At 38.2% G+C, this 24,549-nt stretch overlaps 2 protein-coding genes across 2 annotated transcripts; both read right to left on the bottom strand.

Annotated features, from left to right (window-relative positions):
* Window positions 1-1,830: 1,830 nt before the first annotated feature.
* On the bottom strand, window positions 1,831-5,827 carry f2rl1.1 (coagulation factor II (thrombin) receptor-like 1, tandem duplicate 1). Its single transcript, XM_074617981.1, has 2 exons — window positions 5,674-5,827; window positions 1,831-3,364 (listed from the first exon to the last, which is right to left on the bottom strand). Exons 1-2 carry the CDS (start codon window positions 5,744-5,746, stop codon window positions 2,301-2,303), a joined length of 1,137 nt encoding a protein of 378 aa, XP_074474082.1. The 5' UTR covers window positions 5,747-5,827; the 3' UTR covers window positions 1,831-2,300.
* A 4,473-nt stretch (window positions 5,828-10,300) lies between these two features.
* LOC141757017 (proteinase-activated receptor 1-like) lies at window positions 10,301-14,413 on the bottom strand. Its single transcript, XM_074617170.1, has 2 exons — window positions 14,187-14,413; window positions 10,301-11,705 (listed from the first exon to the last, which is right to left on the bottom strand). Exons 1-2 carry the CDS (start codon window positions 14,260-14,262, stop codon window positions 10,453-10,455), a joined length of 1,329 nt encoding a protein of 442 aa, XP_074473271.1. The 5' UTR covers window positions 14,263-14,413; the 3' UTR covers window positions 10,301-10,452.
* Between the last annotated feature and the right edge of the window lie 10,136 nt (window positions 14,414-24,549).

Raw genomic sequence — 24,549 nt, forward strand, 5'->3', positions numbered from 1 at the left:
TATATATTTGTATTATTATTTTTTTTATAAAACACCTCACATATATTTATTTAATTCTGCTGATGACACTTATTTTATTTATTTATTTATTTTTTTACTTTTCAGGTGTGTTAAATGTTGCAGCAACAGACAGAAACATTATTTCAACTATTTCACAATTTCCTGCAGCAGAACTCTTTTGGTCCTCTACATATATAGCGGTATGCAGATTATACTCCATTAATAATTATATTAATATATATATATAAAAGAGTACATTTTAATACATTTTAATAGACTATGTATACATATATTTTATTATTTATTTTTATTTATAAAATCTGTTATTTTTATTTTTATTTAATTTTGACGACGCTGATGACATTTATTTATTTATTAATTGATTTACTTTTTAGGTGAAAACTTTTCAGGTCTTCAACATATTACTACAAAAAACTGTAAATAAATAAATATAAGAAACTGTTACCATTCCATGAGGATGGTTTAGGTATTATGGACTAATTTATGAACCTTATTAGACTAAATATCCTCTGGTATGAACGACCTTTATACAGGCCATCTTTCTCATTTCGTATGACTGTTGGTGTTCTTTAGGGAATAAAAGTTTGTGTAAAATCATCTGGTAGTTTTAAGATGTGATCTCTCATTGCGTCTCAACTGCTCATGTAAAACGATCATCATAAAAAACAACACTGACAGTAACCGGTGTAAATATGTAACTGAGTGATGTGTTCATGTACAGTTTCTTTTACTCCTGTAAGAATCTGTAAATCATTCTGTAAAAGACCTTTGAGGCATTAAAAATACAGAGCTGCAGGAGTCGAAACAAGAAAAGATCTCAGTATGGAAAGATTCTTTCAGGTTATTAAAGTATAAAACATTATAAGATATATTTCACTCCAGGGAAACTATTTTATACAACTCTCTTGACCCGTTTTGTTGACAACTACAACAAAAATACAGTTTTTCTAGCTTCCTTTGTAAAGTTTAATACATCCCACCTATAGGGTGTTTTGGCTCTGAAGGCCTGATGAAATACATTTCCACTTTAGGAGGACTTCTAATACCATTTCAATAAAAGAAGTGGATTTTTAAAGTGAGTTTGTTTCACCAAAGTATTTCCTATTGTTGGGGATAGAAAGAGACATCATGCCAGTCACTGACCAAATCATTTACTGTAATATGTGGCATCCAATGGTGTTGATCTGGCTTTTGGAGGACCTACACAATGAACGAGGATTGTTTTGAAAATAAGGAACATGCAGTTTGACCTTTCCAGCTGCCTTCCTGACAACACAGGCAGAGTAAATGTCAAGTGAAGGGTGAAAGTTCACCAAGTAAAATTTAAGACTTAAGGCCTTTTTAAAACCATAGAATGCAATTTAATATCTGTTTCAGAATCATACCGGCAGCCTAGAATTATTCATCATTACATCACTTTTTTAAGTGCTTCCCAGTAGTATAAAACAATAATTAAAAGTTTATGCTAAAACCAACACTTGTCCATTATAAGTTGATTCCTTGTAGCTGCCGTAGTTACCGTGTTTCCTGCAGGTCTGATGGTATTAAAATGATTCCTGCGCAGCTTCCTGCAGAAACAATCCACCATCACAACAAGCAAACTTTTAGTTTATAGATGTATAACATCTCCTGAGAAAAACAGATACAAAATTATTGTATAGCTAACATTACTGCCTATGGCAGGCAAGAAATATAATTAAATATAATAATATATAATTAATAAATATTTAAGACATTTGTAAATTAAGACTTTTTATATCTTCTAAGACCTTTTTCGTTTTTGTTGTTGAGTTGAGACTTTTCAAGATCTGCAGGTTGTACATTTACTTTTATTGACAAACTTTAAAATATAGTTATACAATTAAAATGATTATTTAAAATCATACACGATATATACATAATGTCAAGCTCGTATCATCTTTAATCTTCTGGCACGTCAAAACGCTGACGAAGAATTAATCTAAATAAAATTACAGCGTGGAATAAAATATCAAACACATTAAAAGCTACTAAGGTTCAATCACTCATGTCGCTATGAAATCAAATAAAACTGCATCGAGCAAAGTGCATTAAATATCAGTTGTATCATCAAATATATATATATAAAAATAAAAAATGTATTTACAAAATTTTAAAAAAGCAGTAACTTAGACAGCTCGAAAGCTTCCAGGAGGTCTTCACCACAGACGACTCTCCAAAGTTTCCTCACAGAGATGGACGAAGTCACAGTAAAGGAATTCATGTTATATTAGCCCTGAGGGGAGTTGAATGGGGAGGAATCAGCAATCAGTGCTGCGAGTGTTCCCTGAATCAGACGTATATACGTTGTTCTTCTTGGAGAACTTGAGAGCGCTGAAGGAGACCCTCATCCTCTCCACCGTCCTCTCACTCCTGCACAGGAACGTGTTCTTCACGTGCTCCCTGAAGTCCTCAGAGATGAAGTAGTAAATAAAAGGGTCGATGCAGCAGTTGAGACTCGCCAAGCACAGCGTGGTGATGTAGAATGCGTAAGAGTTGTCGCCAACCTCGCGCAACAGGAGGCTGTAGTGCACCAGCAGCATGATGTTACTGGGGGTGAAGCACACTAAAAACATCACCAGCACGGTGACGATCAAGACCACGGCCTTCCGGCGCTTCTTGGCGATGGCGGGGTCCGCCATGCTGTTCCTGAGAGCTTTGAGCATGAGAACGTAGGATACGATGCACACGATGGTGGGAACGACAAATCCAACAATTCCCATCGTCAGGAAGTAGCCTGCTGCTATTTTCCTCTGACTGGGCCTGGTGACGTCATGGCAGGTGAGGATGCCGAGGTTTCTTACGCGCACCTCTTGGTCATACAGGTAGAGAGGGATGGTGACGAGCCAGACCACCACCCAGACCGCCACGGAGACGCCGATAGCCATGCGGTTGCTCCTCTGCCTCTGGGAAAGCGGGTAGACCACGGCCCAGTAGCGCTGAACACTTATACAGGCGATGAAGGCGATGGAGCAGTACATGTTGCCGTAGAAAAACGCCACCAGCACTTTGCATAACGCTTCGCCGTAGATCCAGTCGTTGCCGTTGAAGTGGTACGCTATTTTTAAGGGCACCCAGATGACAAAGAGCAGGTCAGCCAGAGCCAGGTTGGCCATGTAGATGGACGCCGGGTGCTTGTTCTTGGTCCTGAAGAGGAACACCCAGATGGCCAGACCGTTGGTGGGCAGCCCCACAGCGAACACGATGATGTAGACGACTGGGAGGAAGACGGTCGTCAGACGGCTGGTCAGGACTTGTTCGGGAACGTCTCTGACCAAAACCCCTTCGGGTGTCTCTGTACCACTGAAGCCTTTCCCAGCTATCTCTAATCATGACATGAAAATATATGAAAAGCAGAAGTGCAACAGGTTTACAGCAGGAACATACTACAAATTTACCTACATGTGAAACTCAGCCAGTGGTGGAAGAAGTATTCATATCTTTTACTGACGTAAAAGTATGACACTGTGAAAATATTCCACTACAGGTAAAAGTCAAGCATTAAAAACCTTACTTAAGTAAAAGTATGTATCAGCAAGATTTGCTTTAAGTACTTAAAGTAAAAGTATAGATTGTGCAGTAAAATCGTCTCCGGCAGCTGGATTAATATTACTGCTGCATTAATGTGTATGTTGCAGTTTGTTGGCTGGTTTAATATACAGTAATGCATCATATTCTATAATAGAGCTGCAACGATTAATCGATTAGTTGACAACTGTTAAATTAATCGCCAACTATTTTGATAATCGATTTAAGTAATTTTTTTAATAACAAAAAAAAAATCTAAATTCTCTGATTGCAGCTTCTTAAATGTGAATATTTTCTGATTTCTTTACTCCTCTATGACAGTAAACTGAATATCTTTGAGTCGTGGACAAAACAAGACATTAGAGGACGTCATCTTGGGCTTTGGGAAACACCGATTAATATTTATCACCATTTTCTGAAATTTTATAGACCAGAAAACAGTCACAAATAACTTTCACATGTATCAGCAACATTTACTTTAAGTATCAAAAGTGAAAGTACTCATTGTGCTGTGTGTCAGAGTTTTACTATTATATATGATGATTCTGGATAAATGTTACTGCTGCATTAATGTATATGTTGCATTTCTCTGCTGTAGATGTTTTTTTAAACTGGCTTTTTTAAAGAGTTTATTTAGCTGAAGACGGAGGAGGATTTTCTCAACACATAAAGGATCAATTCATCCTTCAGTTCATCACAAACATCAACACATCTGGAGACACCTGGTTTTCACTGGACAGGACGGGGATGAAAAATTGGAATCTGTAAAGTACCTAAAGCTGTCAGACAAATAAAAAGTACAACCTTTACCTCTCAGATGTAGTAGAGTAGAAGTATAAAGCTGCATAAAATGGGAATACTCCAGTATTTGTACTTAAATAGCCTTTAGTAAATATACTCCCTGCAGCTGTGAGCACTTTGCCCTGTTTTCCATTTATAATTATACCTTTGAGTTATGAGTCATCTTAACGACTACGACTCACTTTACATACACTTTTATTAGGAGTGATCAAACTACTTCTGACAGACTTCCCTTACCAAAATGAAGTTTATTCAAGTGTGATATTAGTAAACTTCTTTTAAACATAAAATAAGAGTATACTTTCAGTTTACTATTTATACTCATCAGAGAAATGCTTAACAAAAGTATACTTGTAAGTATACTTGTAGCCCAGTTTATAGTTTATTAAAGTGCTCTTTAACGTATATTCAGTAAACTACTAGTTAAATACCTTTTATATTACAAGTAACATACTTTTCTTAAATATATATTGATCAAAAGATTACAAGTACAAGCATAAGCTAAGTAGACTTTTCTGTAAACTTGCAGTATAAAAATAACTTTTCTAACTAGTAGTTTATTGAGAGTATATTTTAAAGTACACTTTCATAAACTAAAAAGTGGGGTACTAGTGTAAAACTAGTAAACAACAGTACAATACTTACACTTAAAAGTATACTTTTATAAACTAAAAAATGGGCCTATTTAGCACCAAGAAGTATTAAAGTATTATACTTAGTAAAAAACTAGTAAACTATCTAAATGTTTATAGTATAGTTGTAGTACAGAATAAAATGTAAACCAGTTGTGTACTCAAAGTATACTATTATTACACTTAAAAGTATACTTTTATAAACTAAAAAGTGGGCCTATTTATTCCCAAGAAGTATTGAAGTAGTACACTTGCAAGTATAAAACTAGTAAACTATCTGTATAGTATAGTTGCAGTACAAAATAAAATATAAACCAGTTGTGCACTCAAAGTTTACTATTCTTACACTTAAAGTACACTTAAAAGTATACTTTTATAAACTAAAAAGTGGGGCAATTTAGTCCTAAGAAGTATACTATTAGTACATTGATATTAGTATACTTACTATATAAAGTACTTGGGAAATATATAAGTGAAATACTTCATAAAATATAGCTTTTTCATAAAGGTAATCCAGCCTATAAAGACCATCAGGGCCAAAACCATCAAACAAACTGGACCTATATTCGACGTATGTTCAGTAAAGCACCTTTTAGGATCCTAATCCTACCTGATCTGAACGTTTAAAGACCTTAAAAACAACATATATATAAATAAAGAGGTGAAACTTTACCTATATCTGACATGCAGCTCTGTATCCAACAGAGAAGGAGGAACAGGTGAAACCATGGCGTCCTCAGAGTCATGACTGCAGATCAACAACATGCAGTAATGTCTGCGGGTGTGGCTGCTCTTCTCTCTCTCTGTCCGTGTTTAAACTGCCAACCTGTCTTCATATAGCTGCTAGGGATACCTGTGTCAGGTCACCTGACCTCGTGCAGCCAACCGAGGCGCGCTTCACAGGTTGATGACGGAAGTATCACTTCCTCCTTCCTTCAGCAGCAGCAGAGGTGCAGCAGCCTCTGATAAAGATCAGTCATGGATGCATTAAGAGGGATCTAAGAGGTTATCAGATAACAGTATTATTATACCTGTAAACAAGCCCTGGAGTGATTGTTTTATACACCTATGGCTTTTATTTATTTATTTACTTATTTATTTATTTGTATTATTATTTATTTATTTGTATTTATTTATTTATATTTATTTATATTTATTTATTTGTTTATTTATATTTATTATTTACGTATTTAGTGGTGGAACGTAATTAAATACATTTACTTAAGTACTGTACTCAAGCACAACTTTGAGGTACTTTACTTGAGTATTTCCATTTTATTGCTACTTTATACTTCCACTCCACTATATTGTACTTTTTACTTGACATTGTACTTTTTATTTGACTGTAGTTTCTTTGCAGATTTATATTATTAATACAAAATATAAATCAACTAATTAGGGCTGTCAATCGTTTAAAATATTTAATTGCATGATTGTCTGACATTGACATTTTTTATCTGTCCAAAATGTACCTTAAAGGGAGATTTGTCAAGTATTTAATACTCTTATCGACATGGAAGTGGGTAAATATGCTGCTTTATACAAATGTATGTGTATATTTATTATTGTAAATCAATTAACAACACAAAACAATGACAGATATTGTCCAGAAACCCTCACAGGTACTGCATTTAGCATAAAGAATATGGGTTCCAGGGTGTCCCCAGCAAAAATAATAATTTATTTTCACTATAATTCCATCCATAAATAACACAATGACAGAATGTATGACTATTACGTAATTAAGCTGCAACATTAAAGTGATGAACACGTTGAACGCATCAATAATTGTAATCCAGTAATATAATATCTGAAACAGGTATGTTTACTTTTAGTATAAGTATATTTTAGTGTGAATACTTTTGTACTTTTACTTGGTTTCAAATGGTTTTACAGTTTTAGAGTTAGTCTCATTTATGAAACAAAAATGAATGAAAATGAAGGTCATAGTTGGACCTACTTCTGTTTCCCTGTAGGTCACAGTTACTTGTGACATTATGAAGAATGCAGAACAGAAGCTTCTGTATGTGAACATATGCACGGCGGTGATTGCCTATATTTTGGTTTGGTTACTGTGTGGTTGCCCAAAAAGATGAGACTTCCTCCATCTGTGCTTTTGTTTCTCTACGCTGGTTCAAGTCCAGCCGGGCTCCTTTGTTGCATACATAATCCATATAAAGGATTAAAATAATGCATACAAATACTTGTGTTTTGTTGCCACTGGCTGTATACTTAGTCGTTGTTTGGAGCCCCTCTGTATATGTAATAATAATAATAATAGCAAAAGCAACCTTTTCTTTTCTTCTGACCTTATTACAGTAAAACCCAATAAATGGAATAACATTGAAGTCTTCACTTTGCCAAAAACTTGCACATTTAATGGTGACAAAATACAGGAAATACCATAAAATCTTGTTATTTCACCAAATAAGGACATATTTAATGTATATAAGTTGCAGTATATGGATCGTGCATGAACAAATGTTAGCTGATTAATTCTCATGATCAATGAATCATTTAGTTTTTTTTTAACATTCTCAGGTTATAGCTTCTCAACTGTGAGGATTTGCTGCTTTTATTTATACATCTTAAAGGGACTGTTTGTAACTTTTTAAGCGTATAAATGTGGCGGTCGCCACACATGCGCGCTCGCATATGCGCGTTCGCGTGTGGCCGCTGCCTCTCCTCCTCTGCCTGCCTGCCTTCACTCAGACAGCGCGCGCGTTGACGGAGCTCCTCAGCGAGTAACGTTAAAACAGAGGTTTTCCGTGTCTTGTGAAGTCACGGAGCTCTACAGAGAGTTACGTTGTCTTCTCGTTACCGACCGGGTGCCAGTGTCTCCTCTGCTCTCTCCGGCTGCGGGCGGAGAGCAGGGAGCCCCGCTGCAGAGCCCCACTGCATCAGCCTGCGCTGAGGCAGGAAAAGCCAACACTAGGATCAGATCTAAATCATGTTCATGGAGAGACCTTCGTCTGGTCAGCTAACATTACTGCCAAGCAGCTGAAATATAGAGTGATATTGTGGTTTTAGCTGACGTGTGTCGTCTCACTGTTTTGAGTGATGCTTGTTCAGGTATATTTAGAGCGAGCAAGCGCGAGCCCGACGCTGACTTTCGTTGATTTCAAGGCCACAGGTGTCGCTGTTAACAAGCATTTCTGAAAGTTACAAATAGTTCCTTTAAAATTACAGGGACAGCGCACATTAATAGACATTTCTGTAAATGTGCCAGTTTAAAAAAACATAAAAAACAAAGCACGCTTCAGGTTATTAATTATTTTCTTGATTTTTATTTAAAATTTTATTTAACGAGAAGTCCGATTGATATTGAGGGAGTCCTGGCTGAGATAGGCAGCAGCACAAGATACAAACAAGTGATTGTAAACACCATTATCATGCTACTGTCAAATCCTTGTTTTAGTGTTGGGAAACACTAAACATTAAACATTGGTATAACTGTCTTTTATAAAAAGTGTCAGTTTCTATTTTAATGTATGCACTTTGAGTCTAACTAACTAACTAACTAACTAAACAGGCACAAAGCAGAAGAACAGACAATTTATAACATCCCAAAGAACAAAAGAACAGAGAGCTGTTTGCGCTCGTATTGAGAGATTCAAAATGTTTTTATTCAGTCAGTAGTTCCTTCACACGATCACATGACTCTGCTAAGACTGATGCACAGTGAACGAGAGGTGGCTGAGGTCAGAGTCCCTCAGGTGACCTTTTATTAACAGTGTAGTAGCGCTACCTGCTCGAGGAGAAATCAACCTGGACTACAGCCTTATACTGAATATACCATATACACACAAAGTACTTCACATCTCCAACCAGCAGAGAGCAGCAGAAACAAACTACCATTACTGTTGTTTGTTGGGTATTGAATTTATTGAAAGCAACGGAAAGAGGTAATAGATCTCAGAAAAAGAGGAAGGTTATTCCGGTCTGATGGAGCTTTGTATTGGAATGACCTGCGTCCAACTTCTTTAAAACACTTTCAGAATGATATGATAATATATTTATTCAGACACTAAAAGTGGTGTAAAAAGTGGTGAATATATATATCTTAAAGTACAAAGTAAGACATGATTGATAGCTTTGGAAAATGTTCAGCAAACATATCTATACAGGAAAAATACAACAACAAATATGACAAAAAAAAGCATAAAGATTCACATGCAGCTTATAAACTCAAGCTCTAACACGTACAGTGCAAAAGTAAAAGCGTTTCATAGTATCAGAGGTTCAGCAGAATTGTTCTAGAAAGCACATTCTCATCTAATCTCGACTTCCTTCCTCTTTCTTTTTACTGAAAAGGCTCGTCTGTCATTGCACAGCTGCTGTTATGAAACCAAGACTTTTAGTTACTTCTGTTGGCACGAGAGGCTCAGTTGTCCTCTCTTTAGGGCTGAGCAATATGACGATATATATCATCAAAACCATATAAAAATGTCTATCGTATATATTTTTCTATGTCGTTTCTATTGCATTTAGCGCTGTCAAAGATTACACGATAATTACACGTTAGTGCAAACTCATTTTAACGCCAATAATTACTTGCAATTTTAAGGTTGTAGCGGGCTCAGTTTTAAAGCTAGAGTCAAGATAACCAACATTTTGGCGAGGAATGGAAAAACTGGCATGGCCATTTTCTAAGGGGTCCCTTGACCTCTGACCTCCAGATGTGTGAATGTAAATGGGTTCTATGGGTACCCACGAGTCTCCCCTTTACAGACATGCCCACTTTATGATAATCACATGCAGTTTGGGGCAAGTCATAGTCAAGTCAGCACACTGACACACTGACAGCTGTTGTTGCCTGTTGGGCTGCAGTTTGCCATGTTATGATTTGAGCATATTTTTTATGCTATATGCAGTATATACATACGTTTGAATAAAGAAGCATATTTGCCCACTCCCATGTTGATAAATAAATGAATAAATACTTGACAAATCTCCCTTTAAGGTACATTTTTAACAGAAAAAAAGTGATTAATTTGTGATTAATTGCAATTAACTATTTTAATCGATTGATAGCCCTAATCACAATATAGGCTAGGTCTTTGTTTATTTATTTTTGTTTTATAAATTCACTTAAAACTGTTATGTTCATTTTGCACTCAATTCCTTAAAATTAGAAAATACTTTTTATTTGTCAAGAATTTCATTCACACAGGAGTATTAAAAAATCAGCTTTACCGTGTGGTTATTTCAACTTTATTTATTGAATTACCAGAAAACATGCTATATTGTGATATATATTGTTATCGAGATATGAAATGACTGATATCGGGATAAAAAAGTTTTGGCCATATTGCTCAGCCCTACCTCCCTTCATTCTAACCATGAAACACAGGAGGATAAACCGCTTACTTGGACTTCATAATAAAATATTTCTACTGTTTCATAACTTTAAAATCAGTCAGTTAAGTCACTCTGATTAGCGTCTGCTCTATCAGACCAGCAGCTTCTTGTATTGGCTGTTGAGGTTGTCTTGGAAAGGGTCCATCTTGGTGACTTGACTGTTTGTGTTAGAGCTTTCTGTGCGGCTGGATTTCAGGATTGTTCTGCTGCTGGATCTGCTTGAATTAGACGACGACTGACTGATGCTACCGCGCTGTTTGATCTTCTGACACCTCAGCGCGTTGGATAGTTCCCTCTGGCACTGGGATGATCCAAAGTAGTAGACCAGAGGATCCAGGAGGCAGTTGATACTCCCCAAACACATGAAGACCAGATAGACTGCGTAGGAGCCATCGGGGGCCTCCCGGCTGCTCTCCACTCCCTCGTTGAACTGCAGGTAGTGTGCTAGAAGCAGACAGTTTGTGGGTGTGAAACACAACACAAACATCACCAGCACGGTTAAAACCATCACCACCGCTCTGGTTCTTCTGCGAGAGCGACCTGGAACGCTGCGTGAGAGTCTGCTCAGCGCCCAGATCACCCGGGCGTAGGAAACCACGATGACCAACAGAGGCAGGAAGAAGAGGGCGCAGCAGAGGGTGATGAAGTAGAACCTGTGGTGCCAGATCAGCTCATCTGCGTACTGGACATCATGGCAGGTGGTGATGTCCAACTGACTGAGGTGGACGGTCTGGTCGGAGAGGACGAGGGGCACCGACCCAGCGAAGGATATTATCCACATGGCGAGACAGGCTATGGTTGCGTTCCGTGGCTTTCTCCAAGACAGGGAGTCGATAGGGTAGACTACAGCGAGAAGCCGGTCCACGCTGATGCAGGCGATGAGGAGAACAGAGCAGTACATGTTCCAGTAGAAAGCTGCAGTGACCACGCGGCACATAACCTCGCCGAATATCCAGTTGTTGCCGCCAAAGTGGTAGGCGATCTTGAAGGGGAGCAGCGCGGCGAAGACCAGGTCAGCACAGGCCAAGTTCAACATGTAGATTGCCGCCGGCTTCTTAGGCCGGATCCTCCGAACGAAGGCCAGCACCGCGCAGATGTTGATGGGAATGCTGATGAGGCAGACCAGCGTGTAGAAGGATGGCATGAGGATGGTGGACATGGGGCTCTTTAGAAACAGCAGAGCCTCCTCGGAGATGTCCGGCCTGATGAGGATGGTTCGATTATGCGTCCAAACACTTCTAGAGCGATTCCACTCGGTGTCGTAATCATCAAGGTAATCCGGAGGTATCGGTTCATATGTGCCTGAAGGTTTAAACATCGTAAAGGTCCGGCCTCGTGAACTGCCTGGAGAGAGAGAGAGAGAGAGAGAGAGAGAGAGAGAGAGAGAGAGAGAGAGAGAGAGAGAGAGAGAGAGAGAAATGTTTCAGGGTTAAGGATTGTTTATTAACAGGTTACTTTATTCAGATAGTGATTTTTATTATAGAGATGAAACAATAATACATAACTATTGTTTTTGAGAATCAATTCATCTTTTTTTTTTACTGGTTTAAGATTTTCAAATGTTAATATTTGCTGTTATATTAAACTGAATATTTTTTTTTTCTGAATATCAGAAAAACAAGCTATTTGAATTTGGGCTGGGTGACACAGACAAAATCTTCTATAACGATATAGATAAGTTCATATCTCGATAACGATATATATATATATATATCATGATATAGCATGTTTTCTGATAATTCAATAAATAAATAAATAAACTATATGAAATAACCACATGGTAGAGCCTATTTCTGTATACTCCTGTGTAAAAAATACTTGACGAATAAAAAGTATTTCCTCAGTTGAAGAACTTGAGTGCAAAATTAAAATGAATTAATATAAGAAATTATAAGAAAAAGAAATAAATACAGGCCTAGTCTATATCACGAAAGAATAAACGATATTGAAAAATCTAAATGATAGACATTTTTATATCATTTTGACGATATATATTGTCATATTGCCCAGCAGCACTAATTTGAATATGTCAACTTGGGCCCTGGGAAATTATGTTAGGTGAGAAAATGATCAACAGCTTAATCGATAATGAAAATCCTTGGCATAGTAGTTGCATCCCTAAATAAATTATCCAATTGACAGAAAATAAAAAAATATATTTTTTGAATAAGCGATTAATGGTTTCAATCCTTTTTCAAGCAAAAAATGATGAAAAAAAAGACAAATATTCTGATGTTTCAGTTTCTCAAATGAGAGGAATTGTTGCTTTTCCCAGAGTTATATTATAAACTGAACACCTTTAGTTTTGTGGACATTTGAGGATGTCACCTTGGGCTCTGGGAAGTTGAGATTCACACTTTTATTTGACATTTCATAGGCTAATCAAAATCCACAAATCAATCGATAATAAGAATTATCGTTCTTCTCATCCCCTTTCTATTATAATACATTATAGGTCTGCAACTAACTAGGGCAAGAATCTGGTATCATGATACAGATGTTAAGATTCAATATATTTTGCGATACTGTAAGCAAGGCGATATATTGAGAAATCTAATTTTAGGAAAACTGTCATAGTATAAAGAACACACCACCATATGCATAAAATCTGAGTAAAAAAAAATACTTTTTATGCAATTAGAACAGTGGGATCTGTATTTGCATTCATCATAGTAACATCCAACATCATAGCTCTACTTTGAGAAAACACATCTCTTTGCAAATGTAATAAAGTATTGACTGAGTTAATCTTTGCATGTTAAAGGTACTATATGTAACTTTCAGAAAATCCTCGTTAATAATGACACCGGTGGCCGTTAAGTGAACTGCAGTCGGCATCCTGTTGCTCGCACTCCATATAGGCTCCAGTGGCCAAAAGAGTGAAGTGACGTTACATCACAATCATTTATATCACCGTGACTATCTGTAATGTCACAATCTCCATGATATTAACTTGCTCGCCATTTGCAAATTATTTCATCAGCTAACGTTACGACGCAAAAACGTCCCGAGTCATGTACATAGAAATCAGTCTACAGGCTGTTAAAGGCACCTGAGAAAGTTGTGAAAGGTCTACATTACAATCTGTTCACACAATGGCAATACAAAGCAATTAATACAAATTGTTACATATAGTACCTTTAAAAATCGGTAGTGTTTTTTTTTGGAATCAATCACAAAACATTATATCTCGATACGCGATTTTTCTCACACCCAACAACTAACACATTTTTTTTTCTATTAACTTATTTGTTTATTTAATTTATTATTATTATTAATTTCTTTTCCTTGTATTAATATTATTTTTTTTATAATTTTTTTCTTTCTTTCTTTTTATTATTATTTTTTTCTTTTCTTAATTTTATTTCAATTTTGAATGCTGAAGTTGTTTCCTTTAGTGTACTTATTGTGATCATCTCTAAGCTCAACTACTTAAAAAATTGGTTTATAAACTTTTGTAATTACGAACTGTAAATTGCATAATAAAAATAAATTGGGAAAAAAATAAAAACACAAAAGCAACCAACATTATTTTCATTATCAATAAATTCCCAAAGGTGACGTCATCAAATGTCTCGTTTTGTTTGATCAAATTTAACATTATTTCTGCTTGAAAAATTACTGAAACTATTTATTTATCATAAAAATACTGATTAATTTCCTATAGATTAAATATGGATTAATCATAATAGCATCTACAGTCTGCTTAAATCATATCATACATTTTCTATAATGTATTACTGTACAAAGTTTGTAGTTACATACATTTAAAATCATATTTCACAGGTTTTAAATTCAGTAGAAAGTAACTTAAAGTCTTCTTACTGTTATTTTTTGCAGCCCAGGCAACACATGCAGAAACCAGAACCAACAGCAAACTTTTTGGACCCATTGTATTCATGTTAAAGGCACACAAAAAAACAACAATATCGATTAATCCGCTTTATGTTCTCCGTGTTCCTCGTGTCTCCTCCGGGTTACTTGTGCTGCTCATCACCAGTTCAGTGGATGTTAAACTCAACAGTGAGTTCAGTTCCCGCCCCCCACAGTCCGGAGGGTCCGGAATGCCCCGGTCCACTAATCAACTGCAGTCGGCACGCAGAGACACATTCCTGTCGTCTGACGTCACCTTTCCCGTCGGGTCACACAGCAACCAAACAATCACTAATGATGAAGAGAGAGGTCTGAAAGAACCAGAACAAACAGGGACCTTTTCCTGCCAAATAGGGACATCTGTTATTAATGAGATGCAAACTAAATTATTACAATTAACAGTGCAACAATTTGTTTGTTTCTAAAGTATCTCATTAATAACAGATGTCCCTATTTGGCAGGAAAAGGTTGCTTTTGTGTTAAATGCTTTTATTGTGAATCACTTTGTCACTTTTGTTTTGAAAAAAAAAGAAAAAAAAAGCTATAGCTCATAGTAAATAAATCTTTACTTACTTACTTTACTTTTTTGTTTTATGTATTAATAAAATCTCCATTGTGAAAGGTTGTTTACAACTAAGGTTCAGAACAGGCAACTTCTTGTTCGCAAAGTTATGAAACAGTGTCTAAGTCTCCTTTTTCATTCAGTCATTCATTCATCACTTTATTCTGAAAGTGTAACATAACATCTCTGTTTATCACAATGGACATTTTATTAATATATAAAACAAAAAAGTAAAGTAAGTAAGTGAAGATTTATTTACTATTAGGCTATATAGCTTTTTTTTTCAAAACAAAAGTTACAAAGTGTTTCACAATAAAACCATTTAACACAAAGGCAACAAAACAGAAATAGCATCAACAAAAAAAAACCAACCCAAAACATCAGTCCAGAAAAACAAAACAAGTGAGTCATGCGTTTGTTTGTTTTTAATTTGAAATGGATGATCTCAGAGTCTGAGACTGTGGGCATCCCCTCAGATAAAGCTTGGAAAAAGGTATCCCCTCACCTTCTTTTGATCACTATTATAATAACTAATGTAATTTTTTTTCACTTGCATTCACTGAAACTCCCCGGAAACTGTTTGGAGCACCTCTTGACCCCTCTAAACTACTCACAATACATCCAACAAACAATGTGGTTAGACTTACCATATGGACACATACAGTCAGAAGATGTGCTCTCACCTATGTGGTGCCTGATATGTAATATCTGAAATATTATATTGGACTTTGCTTTGTCTTTGTTGGAAGATGGGCTGCAGCATTTTGAGTGTGTTCTGCAATGCTCTTGTATAGTTTCACATGCATTTATTTCTAGCAGAGGTGTTAAGTGTACTTAGGTGCATGGGGTGTATTATGAGACAACGGGCCCCCGGGCTCAGACATGCAAAAAGCCCCACCACCTCTCCTACATTATGAGCAAGCCTCTCTTTGTGGTCTTTTTGTGTCTCGTTGTAGTTGTTTTATGTCACTATGTGGTTATTTGCCCCTTTTTTTTAATAGTTTTTGTAAGTCTCTTTGTGTCTCTTTGTGGCCTCTAAGCAGCTGTTTTGCATCTCTTTCATCTTGTGTCTCTTTGTAGTCATTTCATGTTTCTTTGTGGTCATTTTGAGTCACTTCCTGGTTGGTCCCAAGCCCCCCAAGGCATATGGACAGGAGGTTGGGTCATGGGCGGACATTGGTCTTGGGGTACGGGGTATAACACATGAGCAGTGTAACTGAAGCTGCGGTCGTGCGTTGCGATTGGCTCAATTTCGGCGAGTGCAGACCAGATTTTACTGCGCATGTGTTGTACCGCCAAGATATGACGCGTGACCCAGCCTCCTTTCCATAGGCTTTGCAAGCCCCCAGGATTGCGCCGGTCGTTGATCCCAATTTCTGTAGTGGCCAAACGGCGGTACTACACCTTCAGTGTCCGTCATGTGATGCCATCGGGCCCAAAAAGACTTTTTCCCATAGACTTACATTGGGAAAGAGACGTCTGTAACTCAGCGGATACTTATTTTTGAGGTGAATCAACTCCCCAGTACGAACTAATAGCTGAATCCAGAGTTATTTCCCTTCCTCCGTTCATGTGAATGAGACCCAGGCCGTGACGGCTGTGACCCTGTGACCCCGTGACCAAATCATGTGACCGAGCAGACGCTACTGTGCATGTCCGATGGGCCCAATGGATGCGGAAGATCGCCGGAAGATCCGGGTACTTTTCCAGACGGAAGTCGAGCCATTTTGGCATCATGCGCCACTGAGCAACTCTTATAGGAATGAACGGGGCCCCGCATCCAATGCTGTATCCAGTTCTCTTAATACATCCATGGTTAGTACGTGTCTCTTTGAGTGACATGTCGTAGATGAAGGTCAGGGGGGTCTCTGACACTTTGGGCCCCTGTGCCCGGTAGGCCCGTTCAGTAATCCATCCGTCTTTAGGTGAATCAGTGACCTCCCACCTCGTGTGAGCATCTGGTTTGAGTTTACAGTGTTACTTTGCTCTTCATGAAGCGTCTCTTCAAGAGAAAACTGCCACGCTGAGTTCTATCATGAGTGAACCACGGCCATACGAATGGTTTTGTGCTTAAACTCCCACACATATCATAAAAAACAATTCAGTCATTGGAAGTTATGCAACCAAGGAAATAGAAAGTTATCAGGCTCTGGGGCTCACAGCAGAATATAATAATGTACATTTTATAGATGTGTTTTTTTATGGTATTACTGTCAGTGTTGTTCCTGAATATGAGAAGGTTGAGTTGAAGTAGAGGGTGAAAGTTTTGTGGGATAAACACATCCACCAACGCACTTTCAGGGGACATTATTTATTTGACGTGAATCCCTGAAGATGCTAAAGTGCTTCCTGTCAGATAGCCAACTGTACATCACAGATAAACAGTGAATTACAGACACGGACACATTTTAGAAGCGATTATAAGTTTGGATGATGAAGAGCATACTCCATTTAATCCTTTGCGATGAGTTTGGCAGAACTGAATTCTTATTTCAACTATATCAAAACATGTGTTGGGAATGACGATCTCAGAATACGACAGCAACCAGAGGTCCCCGTCTTTTTTCCTTTTTGGTCTCTGTGTGTGATTACATTCTTGGTTTGTTTAGATGTTCAGACTCTCTTGCCAGGAGATAACTTGTTATTAATTTACATTTGTTTGCACATGGAAAGACAGTTCCCACTGAACAAGCTGAAGTGCTGTCAGCATTCATGTGTGGTCAGGACAGTAAATAATGGCATAAAAATGTGGGACAGAGACGGTGTGTTTGTTAGAAAGACAGACGGAGAAATGTTCTGGGTACTTTCTCTGAGGGGGGCGATGGGGGCAGGATGGGGTGGAGTCGTCTGACTCATTCATCCTGAGCTTCGTATCCACCGGGACTCGGTATCTGAGCGGCCTGACGAAGCCCATTTCCTCAAAACAATATTTATCACAATGATCTGTTTCTTTTTTTAAAACTGTTTTGCTGAGTAACGCACCCCACGATCGAAACTAAACTTCTTATGAATATCAGATAATTTCATTCTTATAAATAGAAGTTATCTCTCTCTGCTGATTGTTGATGTGCGTTTCTCAGCAACAGTTTCGTATTTTGGTAAACATGTTAGATGAGGAGATTGATACCGTTCTTATATATCTGTCTGTTACAGAGATAGGTAGCTTATCTAATGATCCTCTCACACGTTGAGTATGACACACTAGAAAAAAAAACAGAAAATGGCACGGCATACTCATAGTGGGATTTCCTGTGCTTAAAAAACCTGCACATATGCACAATATTTGGTGGGAAAGGGGTATGAGTATGAAGACAGGAGACACGGGGAGACTGCTAGCCTGGTTTTGATCAAATGTAGAATCTCACTGATTCACACTCATTAGATCCTTCCTGGAGTCCTGTCATCACCGTGAGGTTGCCTGGACAATAAGTGGAGACAAGAAGTAGTCCAGCAGATATAACTCCCTCTAGACAGCAACGTGTTGTTTTTAGACTTTCTGTGCAGATTAGGGAGCTTTAGAGCTTCTAGTAGACGGATGTTGTTGCCTTTGAACACAGCCAGGTTAGCTGTTTCCCCCTGTTTCCAATCTTTATGCTAAGCTAAGCTAACCAACTGCTGGCTGTATATTCACGTGTCACTTGTACACAATGCAATAAAAGTACGGTATCGAGGCAACAAAACCACTTTGTTAGGTTTAGGAAAAACGTCATGGTTAGGCTTGAAATAAGTACTTAAATTACGTAAAATATGCACGGAAACAACGTAACATAAGTACGGATAACACGTCACAAACGTCATTAACGGAACTTACAAAACAAAACACAGTTCTTGAGCACCGATCTCTTTATTCTAACTTCATTCTACGTCACTAGCTCTGAGGGTAGCATATTTACGCGGATGCGTTTACATTGGACTCAATACAGACTACATGGCGTACAAATGACAACGCCAAAAGCAAGAAAGGCGTTCTTATTGCATGCTAAATGTCTTGCGCATTATCGTGGCATTTATGCGCCTTTTTGTGCCAAAGAGCTGCAATCATCTCATCTAACTCTCGGCAGGAAAGCAAATAAGGGTATTTCCGAAAATGTTAAACCACTGCAATAACAGATTTTTTGTTGGCCACTTGGAGGCATCAGAAACAAGCTGTGAACACAACCTTTTTAGGTTGATATGATGAAGCAACATGATCATTCACTAGGAGTCTTTGTGTTTGTAAGTCCAATATTCTCTCTGTTTTAGCTCTGTTTTTGGTCTCCACCAACTCCTGAGGGAAATATCTGTCTCTTTAGCTGCTAAATGCTCCCCTATGTTCACCAGCTGGTCAGCTTTGGCCTGATAAGGCCAAAAACAACGCTATGAGAGAGGAGAGAGTGAACCAAAACAGTAAAGTTGCGGGCTGTAAAACCAAAACAATGAGCTGAAAGGAGGACCTGAGTGATAATCATCTCTTGATTCCATTGTTAATGTACAAATATTTATTATAACCGCTTAGTTTAAATGAGGGAATGTGCAGCTGGACATAGTGTCCATTCCAGAGGTTATGTTGTTCCTGCAGCGTGCTGGGCCTTTGGGCGTTCCCAAACTAACATGAGCTCATTCCTTCTCATAGGAGGAGGCAGGATACAGACTGTGGGAGATTAGGTCCAGAGCAGAGTTTCTGGCACAGTTCCAGGCTCAGTTCAATTCCTGTTGTTTCTGTATCCACTTTAGCACATTTTATCGTTCTCTGGGCATTGTCCAGTCAGGATGAATTCAACAATAGGGGGGTGAACTGTTGGAACTCACGAAACACGGAGGTGAACAATGAGGCGAGGACATCATGCTGTGTTCTCAGTCAACAGGGATCCCTAAATCCACCACAACATGTCTGGTTATAAACTTTCCTTTCTTTTAATAATTACGGCTGTCAATCCATTAAAATATTTAATCGTGATTAATCATTTTTTATCTGTTCAAAATGTACCCCAAAGGCAGATTTGTCAAGTATTTAATACTCTTATCAACATGGGAGTGGGCAAATATAACATGGCAAACTCAACAGCTGTCAGTGTGTCAGTGTGCTGACTTGACTATGACTTGCCCCAAACTGCATGTGATTATCATAAAGTGGGCATGTCTGTAAAGGGGAGACTCGTGGGTACCCATAGAACCCATTTACATTCACATATCTGGAGGTCAGAGGTCAAGGGACCCCTTTTGAAAATGGTAATGACAGTTTTTTCTCGTCAAAATTTAGCCTAAGTTTGGAGCGTTATTTAACCTTCTTCGCGACAAGCTAGTACAACATGGTTGGTACTGATGGATTCCTTAGGTTTTCTAGTTCATATGATACCAGTATCTTCACTCTAGCTTTAAAATTGTACAACCTCTGAAAGATCAATTGCATTAATGCGTTAAAGAAATGAGTGGCGTTACAAAGAATTTGCGTTAACACGTTACTATATTGTGTTAACTTTGACAGCCCTAGTTTCAATTCATTCTTTAGAAGAAATGAAGAAACGAAGAGAGAGAGGTAGTCTGACTACCCTCCCACACACAGAATCTCAGATTTTACCATCTGGTGTATGATTCAGAGCTGTGAGAACCAAAACCAGTGGTGAGGTGTTGGGATGCATCAGTGTGTGTATTATGTCTGCATGTGCAGGACAGAATGAAAACACTTCTGAAAGAGGAACTCTGTGTGTTTTGGTCCATCAGGCAGACGAAGGTAATAAATAGCCTACAAAGAAATATGCAAACTGCAGTCTGAACGGAAACGTTTTTAAACCACTTCTTCAACATTCAGCATGGGCCAACATTTCACTAGTGAAGAAATTACTGTCTGTCTGTAAGTTAATTTATTTTATCTGAACTTTGTCTCTGTAAACAGCTTCCTGCTGCAGCTGGATACCAGGTTGAGGAGAGCAGTGAGAGTAAAACGAAACTGTAATCATCTATGGGTTCATACCGCAAGAGAAGGCTTTTCACATTACCAGGCCCTCTAAAAATAATAATAATAATAATAACAATAATAATCATAATAATAATAATAATAACCACCATAACAATAATAATAACAATAATAATAATAATAATAATAACAATAATAATAATAATAATAATAATAATAATAATAATAATAAAAAAAAAAAAAAAATGCCTTTGAGCAACCTTCCTCATTTTCTGCATTGAGGTAACAAATAAACAAATAAAGAAAGAAAAAAATACACTTTTCACCCCTTTAATTCTCTTTCTCACACTTTTTCATCGGCCCAACCACACTTATTTGTTAATAAAAGTGTAAATTGTAGACTAAACACTTTTAAGCCAACAATATCAAGGACCAATTGTGTATTCATATTATAATAAATAGTTATTTATGAAAATAAAAATCGTAACTTTTGTCTTAAGACCACTGTGATGTCTTCAGTGTGTTGTGGTTTACGGGGCAACGGTTTGGGTTCTTCTGAAATCTGAATTTCACTATAGGGCACTAAAAGCGCTGGAACTGGCCCTGCACATTACACATAGACATCTGATTCATTGTTAATATAAAATTATTGTTGAAAATTCTTATTAAATTATTCTGATGTCAGAAAAGACGCAAGAAAGTTTTACTTTCAGATGTGGTTTAAATTCACCACCACAAGGTCAATGGTGTTTATACTGCAGAAAGCATGAAAGGCAGGAAACCACCAAAACCATCCTCTTATCTGAGCCATCTGAGATTACCAGTAATGGCAACTGGGTCTTGAGGGAGCGTGCGGGTTCTTGAATAATTCCTTTTACATGGAAATATAAATAATGTGGAACTGTGTTCTTCAGAACTGTAGGTGGGAAAATGATGATGACCACGATGAGTGGCATATACAGTCACAAAAATAAACAAAAAGCCACTGCACTTTTGCTTCTCATTTTGCTTTTACTTGTGTGTTTCTACTTTTTAAATGTATATCTAATGAGCGTCGTTGAAGGGAACTTGAGACCCAAGATTTTCATTGCTATTGTGCAAATGACAAATAAAGAAACTTGAAGCCGTGATAGTGAAGAGAATTGCTGCCCTCTTGTGGGGAAAACTGGCAGTTTTTTCTAACATTTCTAACAGACAAGACCAGCAAAAAGCATGCTTAGGCTTTTTATAACTAACCTGAAAGAGTTATGGGAGATTTAATAAATCATTACAGCCTCACAGTGTGTGTGTGAGCCTGACATCCTCTGGCATCAGGCGGTTAGGACATGTACTTCATAGTCTTCTATATAACAGTTATCTCAGTTCCTTCTTAAACACGCTTGTTTCTCACACAAGTTCTTTCTCTCAGAAATTCACAAATGAGAAGAAAATAAACTTGATTTATTACTCCCGTGTTTGTGCTCTCACATCTGCAGACCAGCTGTTGCTCTCGGCCCCCAAAGCCAGGCTTGAGACAGAGTTTTGTGCTCTTAATCATTGATTGATTCATAAGAGTTTCATCAGCCCGTTCTCATTCTCAGGGCGTCAACACCGATGCTTTGTCATGGCCATCGGTGTTAAATTAACAAACCGCGGTGTGAGATGCTCCAAGCTTTCCATTAACTAAATTGTAAAACCATCCACATCAATATTAAATGTGCAAGGAAAGTGCTGTGGGGACGTAGCTTTAAGAGCGAAAAAACACACCGGATGGATGTGTCCAACAAACACAAGGCTTTCATCCAGGAGACCGCTGTTCGTGTCACGTTACAACCAGCTGTTTGTCTGTGTCCCGTGTTCACAAAGTTCGGTGTCATTTTCACTGCACAAATGTAGTAGTTTTAAGCCTTCCTAAACCTAACTGTAGTGGTTATATTGCCTGAACCTAAGCAAAGTGGTATTGTTTACTTCATAACATTAAAGGGACTGTTAGTAAGAATCAGAAATAGCTTGTTAACAGCGACACTTGTGGCTGTTAAGTCAACGAAAGCCACTGTCCTGTTGCTCGCGCTTGTGCTCGCTCTACATAGACATGAACGAGCATCGCTCAAAACAGTGAGGCGACACACGTCAGCTAAAAGCACAATATCACTCTATATTTCAGCTGCTTGGCAGTAATGTTAGCTGACCAGACGGAGGTCTCTCCATGAATCACTACTAATCCTAGTGCTTTTCCTGCTTCAGCCTCCTGACCGTGGTCAGAAGGAACAGGGGAGACACTGGAGTTTTGGTCGGAGACGATAACATTTCTCGCTGCGGAGCCCCGTCACTTCACAAGACACGGGAAACCTCTGTTGGTCTGGAGGAACTGCAGCATTTATTTCTGCACAAACGTCCACTGTACATTCACTAGATATTCTCAGAGCTACTAACTCTTCTGCAGTGTGCAGTGAGCAGCATGCACGTGTAGAGGTGGAGCGAGAGAGCGAGAACGAGCGCGGTGTGTGAGTGAAGGCAGGCAGAGGAGCAGAGACTCCGGCACTGGAGATCAAAGCTACGGTCTCCCCCGCGTCCTCCAATGCGGCCAACACTGTTTAACAGACGGGCTTCACTAGATAGAACTTTGCGGTTTTGGTGCTTCCGTGTAGTTTGTGTTGGAGTCTTGTCTGAATAGCGTAGCCACACGCGAGCGCGCATGAGACACCGACCCGGATTGATTTAAACGTGTAGGAAGTTACAAACAGTCCCTTTAAGCATGTGTTTACTGTGACCCAGGGGTCTGACAAAGCGTCAGTATGTGACGAGTTGGGATGAGAATGAGTTGGTTTCATTCATTGTCTTTTATCTAATAATTCGTAATAGTACTGTATATATAAATATAGTTGAAGGTGTTAAACAGAAAGGAAGGAGATGCATCTAAAAAGGAAATAGACATGTGGTTTCTGTGTATTTCACAAATACAAATACATATACATATAAATGAACATTACTTTCATTTGTGTTCATGTTCATAAATTAATGTTGCTTTAAATACTTTAAAAATGCATCTATTTATCTATTTTTAAATGACTCTTTGACCGTGTTTGCATCTTACGGTAAACATAACCTCTCGGTCTTTCTGCTGCTATGCGTCAAGATCAGTTTATTTGCTCTCAGTTTGAGTCATCTTCATCTGTGATGTTTTTAGTTCCATGTAAGCAGACGTCAGAGGCGGGAGGTGGATGTCACCAGTGTGTCTGTGGTGAGTCTGGGGTCGAACAGATGCCGGTGCTGAAAACATCTCTTCCCACATACTGTATCTGATGAACAGATTAGAAGAAAACAAGACGAAGGTCACATCTGTGATCAGCTGGATGCTGGCGCTCAGATGAAGCTCAAATAATAAAATAGTTGCCAGAATTTGCAAATAAATAAATAAACTGTGTGTCCTGAAGACTATTCAAGCACATTACATTTCCTGTAACTATAAAAATCAGAAAACCTGAATTGAACTCATCATAAAAGACCCTGATAACTGCAGTTAGTGTTCACACGTGATATTTTTGACAACTGAAACATCAGCGCACAGCTTTCTAAAGGAGTTATGAACCGAAATATGACGTGATCAAATTACAAAAAATGAGGGGAAGTGAAGACCACGGGGAAGACCCAGGACTAGATGGAGAGATTATATCTCTACTCTGGCCTGGGAACGCCTCGGGATCCCCCAGTCAGAGCTGGTTAATGTGGCCCGGGAAAGGGAAGTTTGGGGTCCCCTGCTGGAGCTGTTGCCCCCGCGACCCGATCCCGGATAAGCGGTTGAAGATGGATGGATGGAGGGGAAGTGAAGATTAAACGAAACTGCTCATGTTCAGGCAAGCTTATCGTCTTCAGACAGGCAT

This window comes from Sebastes fasciatus, chromosome 19 (genome assembly GCF_043250625.1).
Source record: "Sebastes fasciatus isolate fSebFas1 chromosome 19, fSebFas1.pri, whole genome shotgun sequence".
NCBI classification, from domain to species: Eukaryota; Metazoa; Chordata; class Actinopteri; order Perciformes; family Sebastidae; genus Sebastes; species Sebastes fasciatus.

Bases quoted from the DNA above. Each gene is read 5' to 3' on its own strand.
- f2rl1.1 (XM_074617981.1), bottom strand. From the start codon at position 5,746: ATGACTCTGAGGACGCCATGGTTTCACCTGTTCCTCCTTCTCTGTTGG. The intron at 3,365-5,673 runs GTAAAGTTTCAC...TGTCATGATTAG, and splicing joins GAGCTGCATGTCAGATATAG to AGATAGCTGGGAAAGGCTTC.
- LOC141757017 (XM_074617170.1), bottom strand. From the start codon at position 14,262: ATGAATACAATGGGTCCAAAAAGTTTGCTGTTGGTTCTGGTTTCTGCA. The intron at 11,706-14,186 runs GTAAGAAGACTT...CTCTCTCTCCAG, and splicing joins CTGGGCTGCAAAAAATAACA to GCAGTTCACGAGGCCGGACC.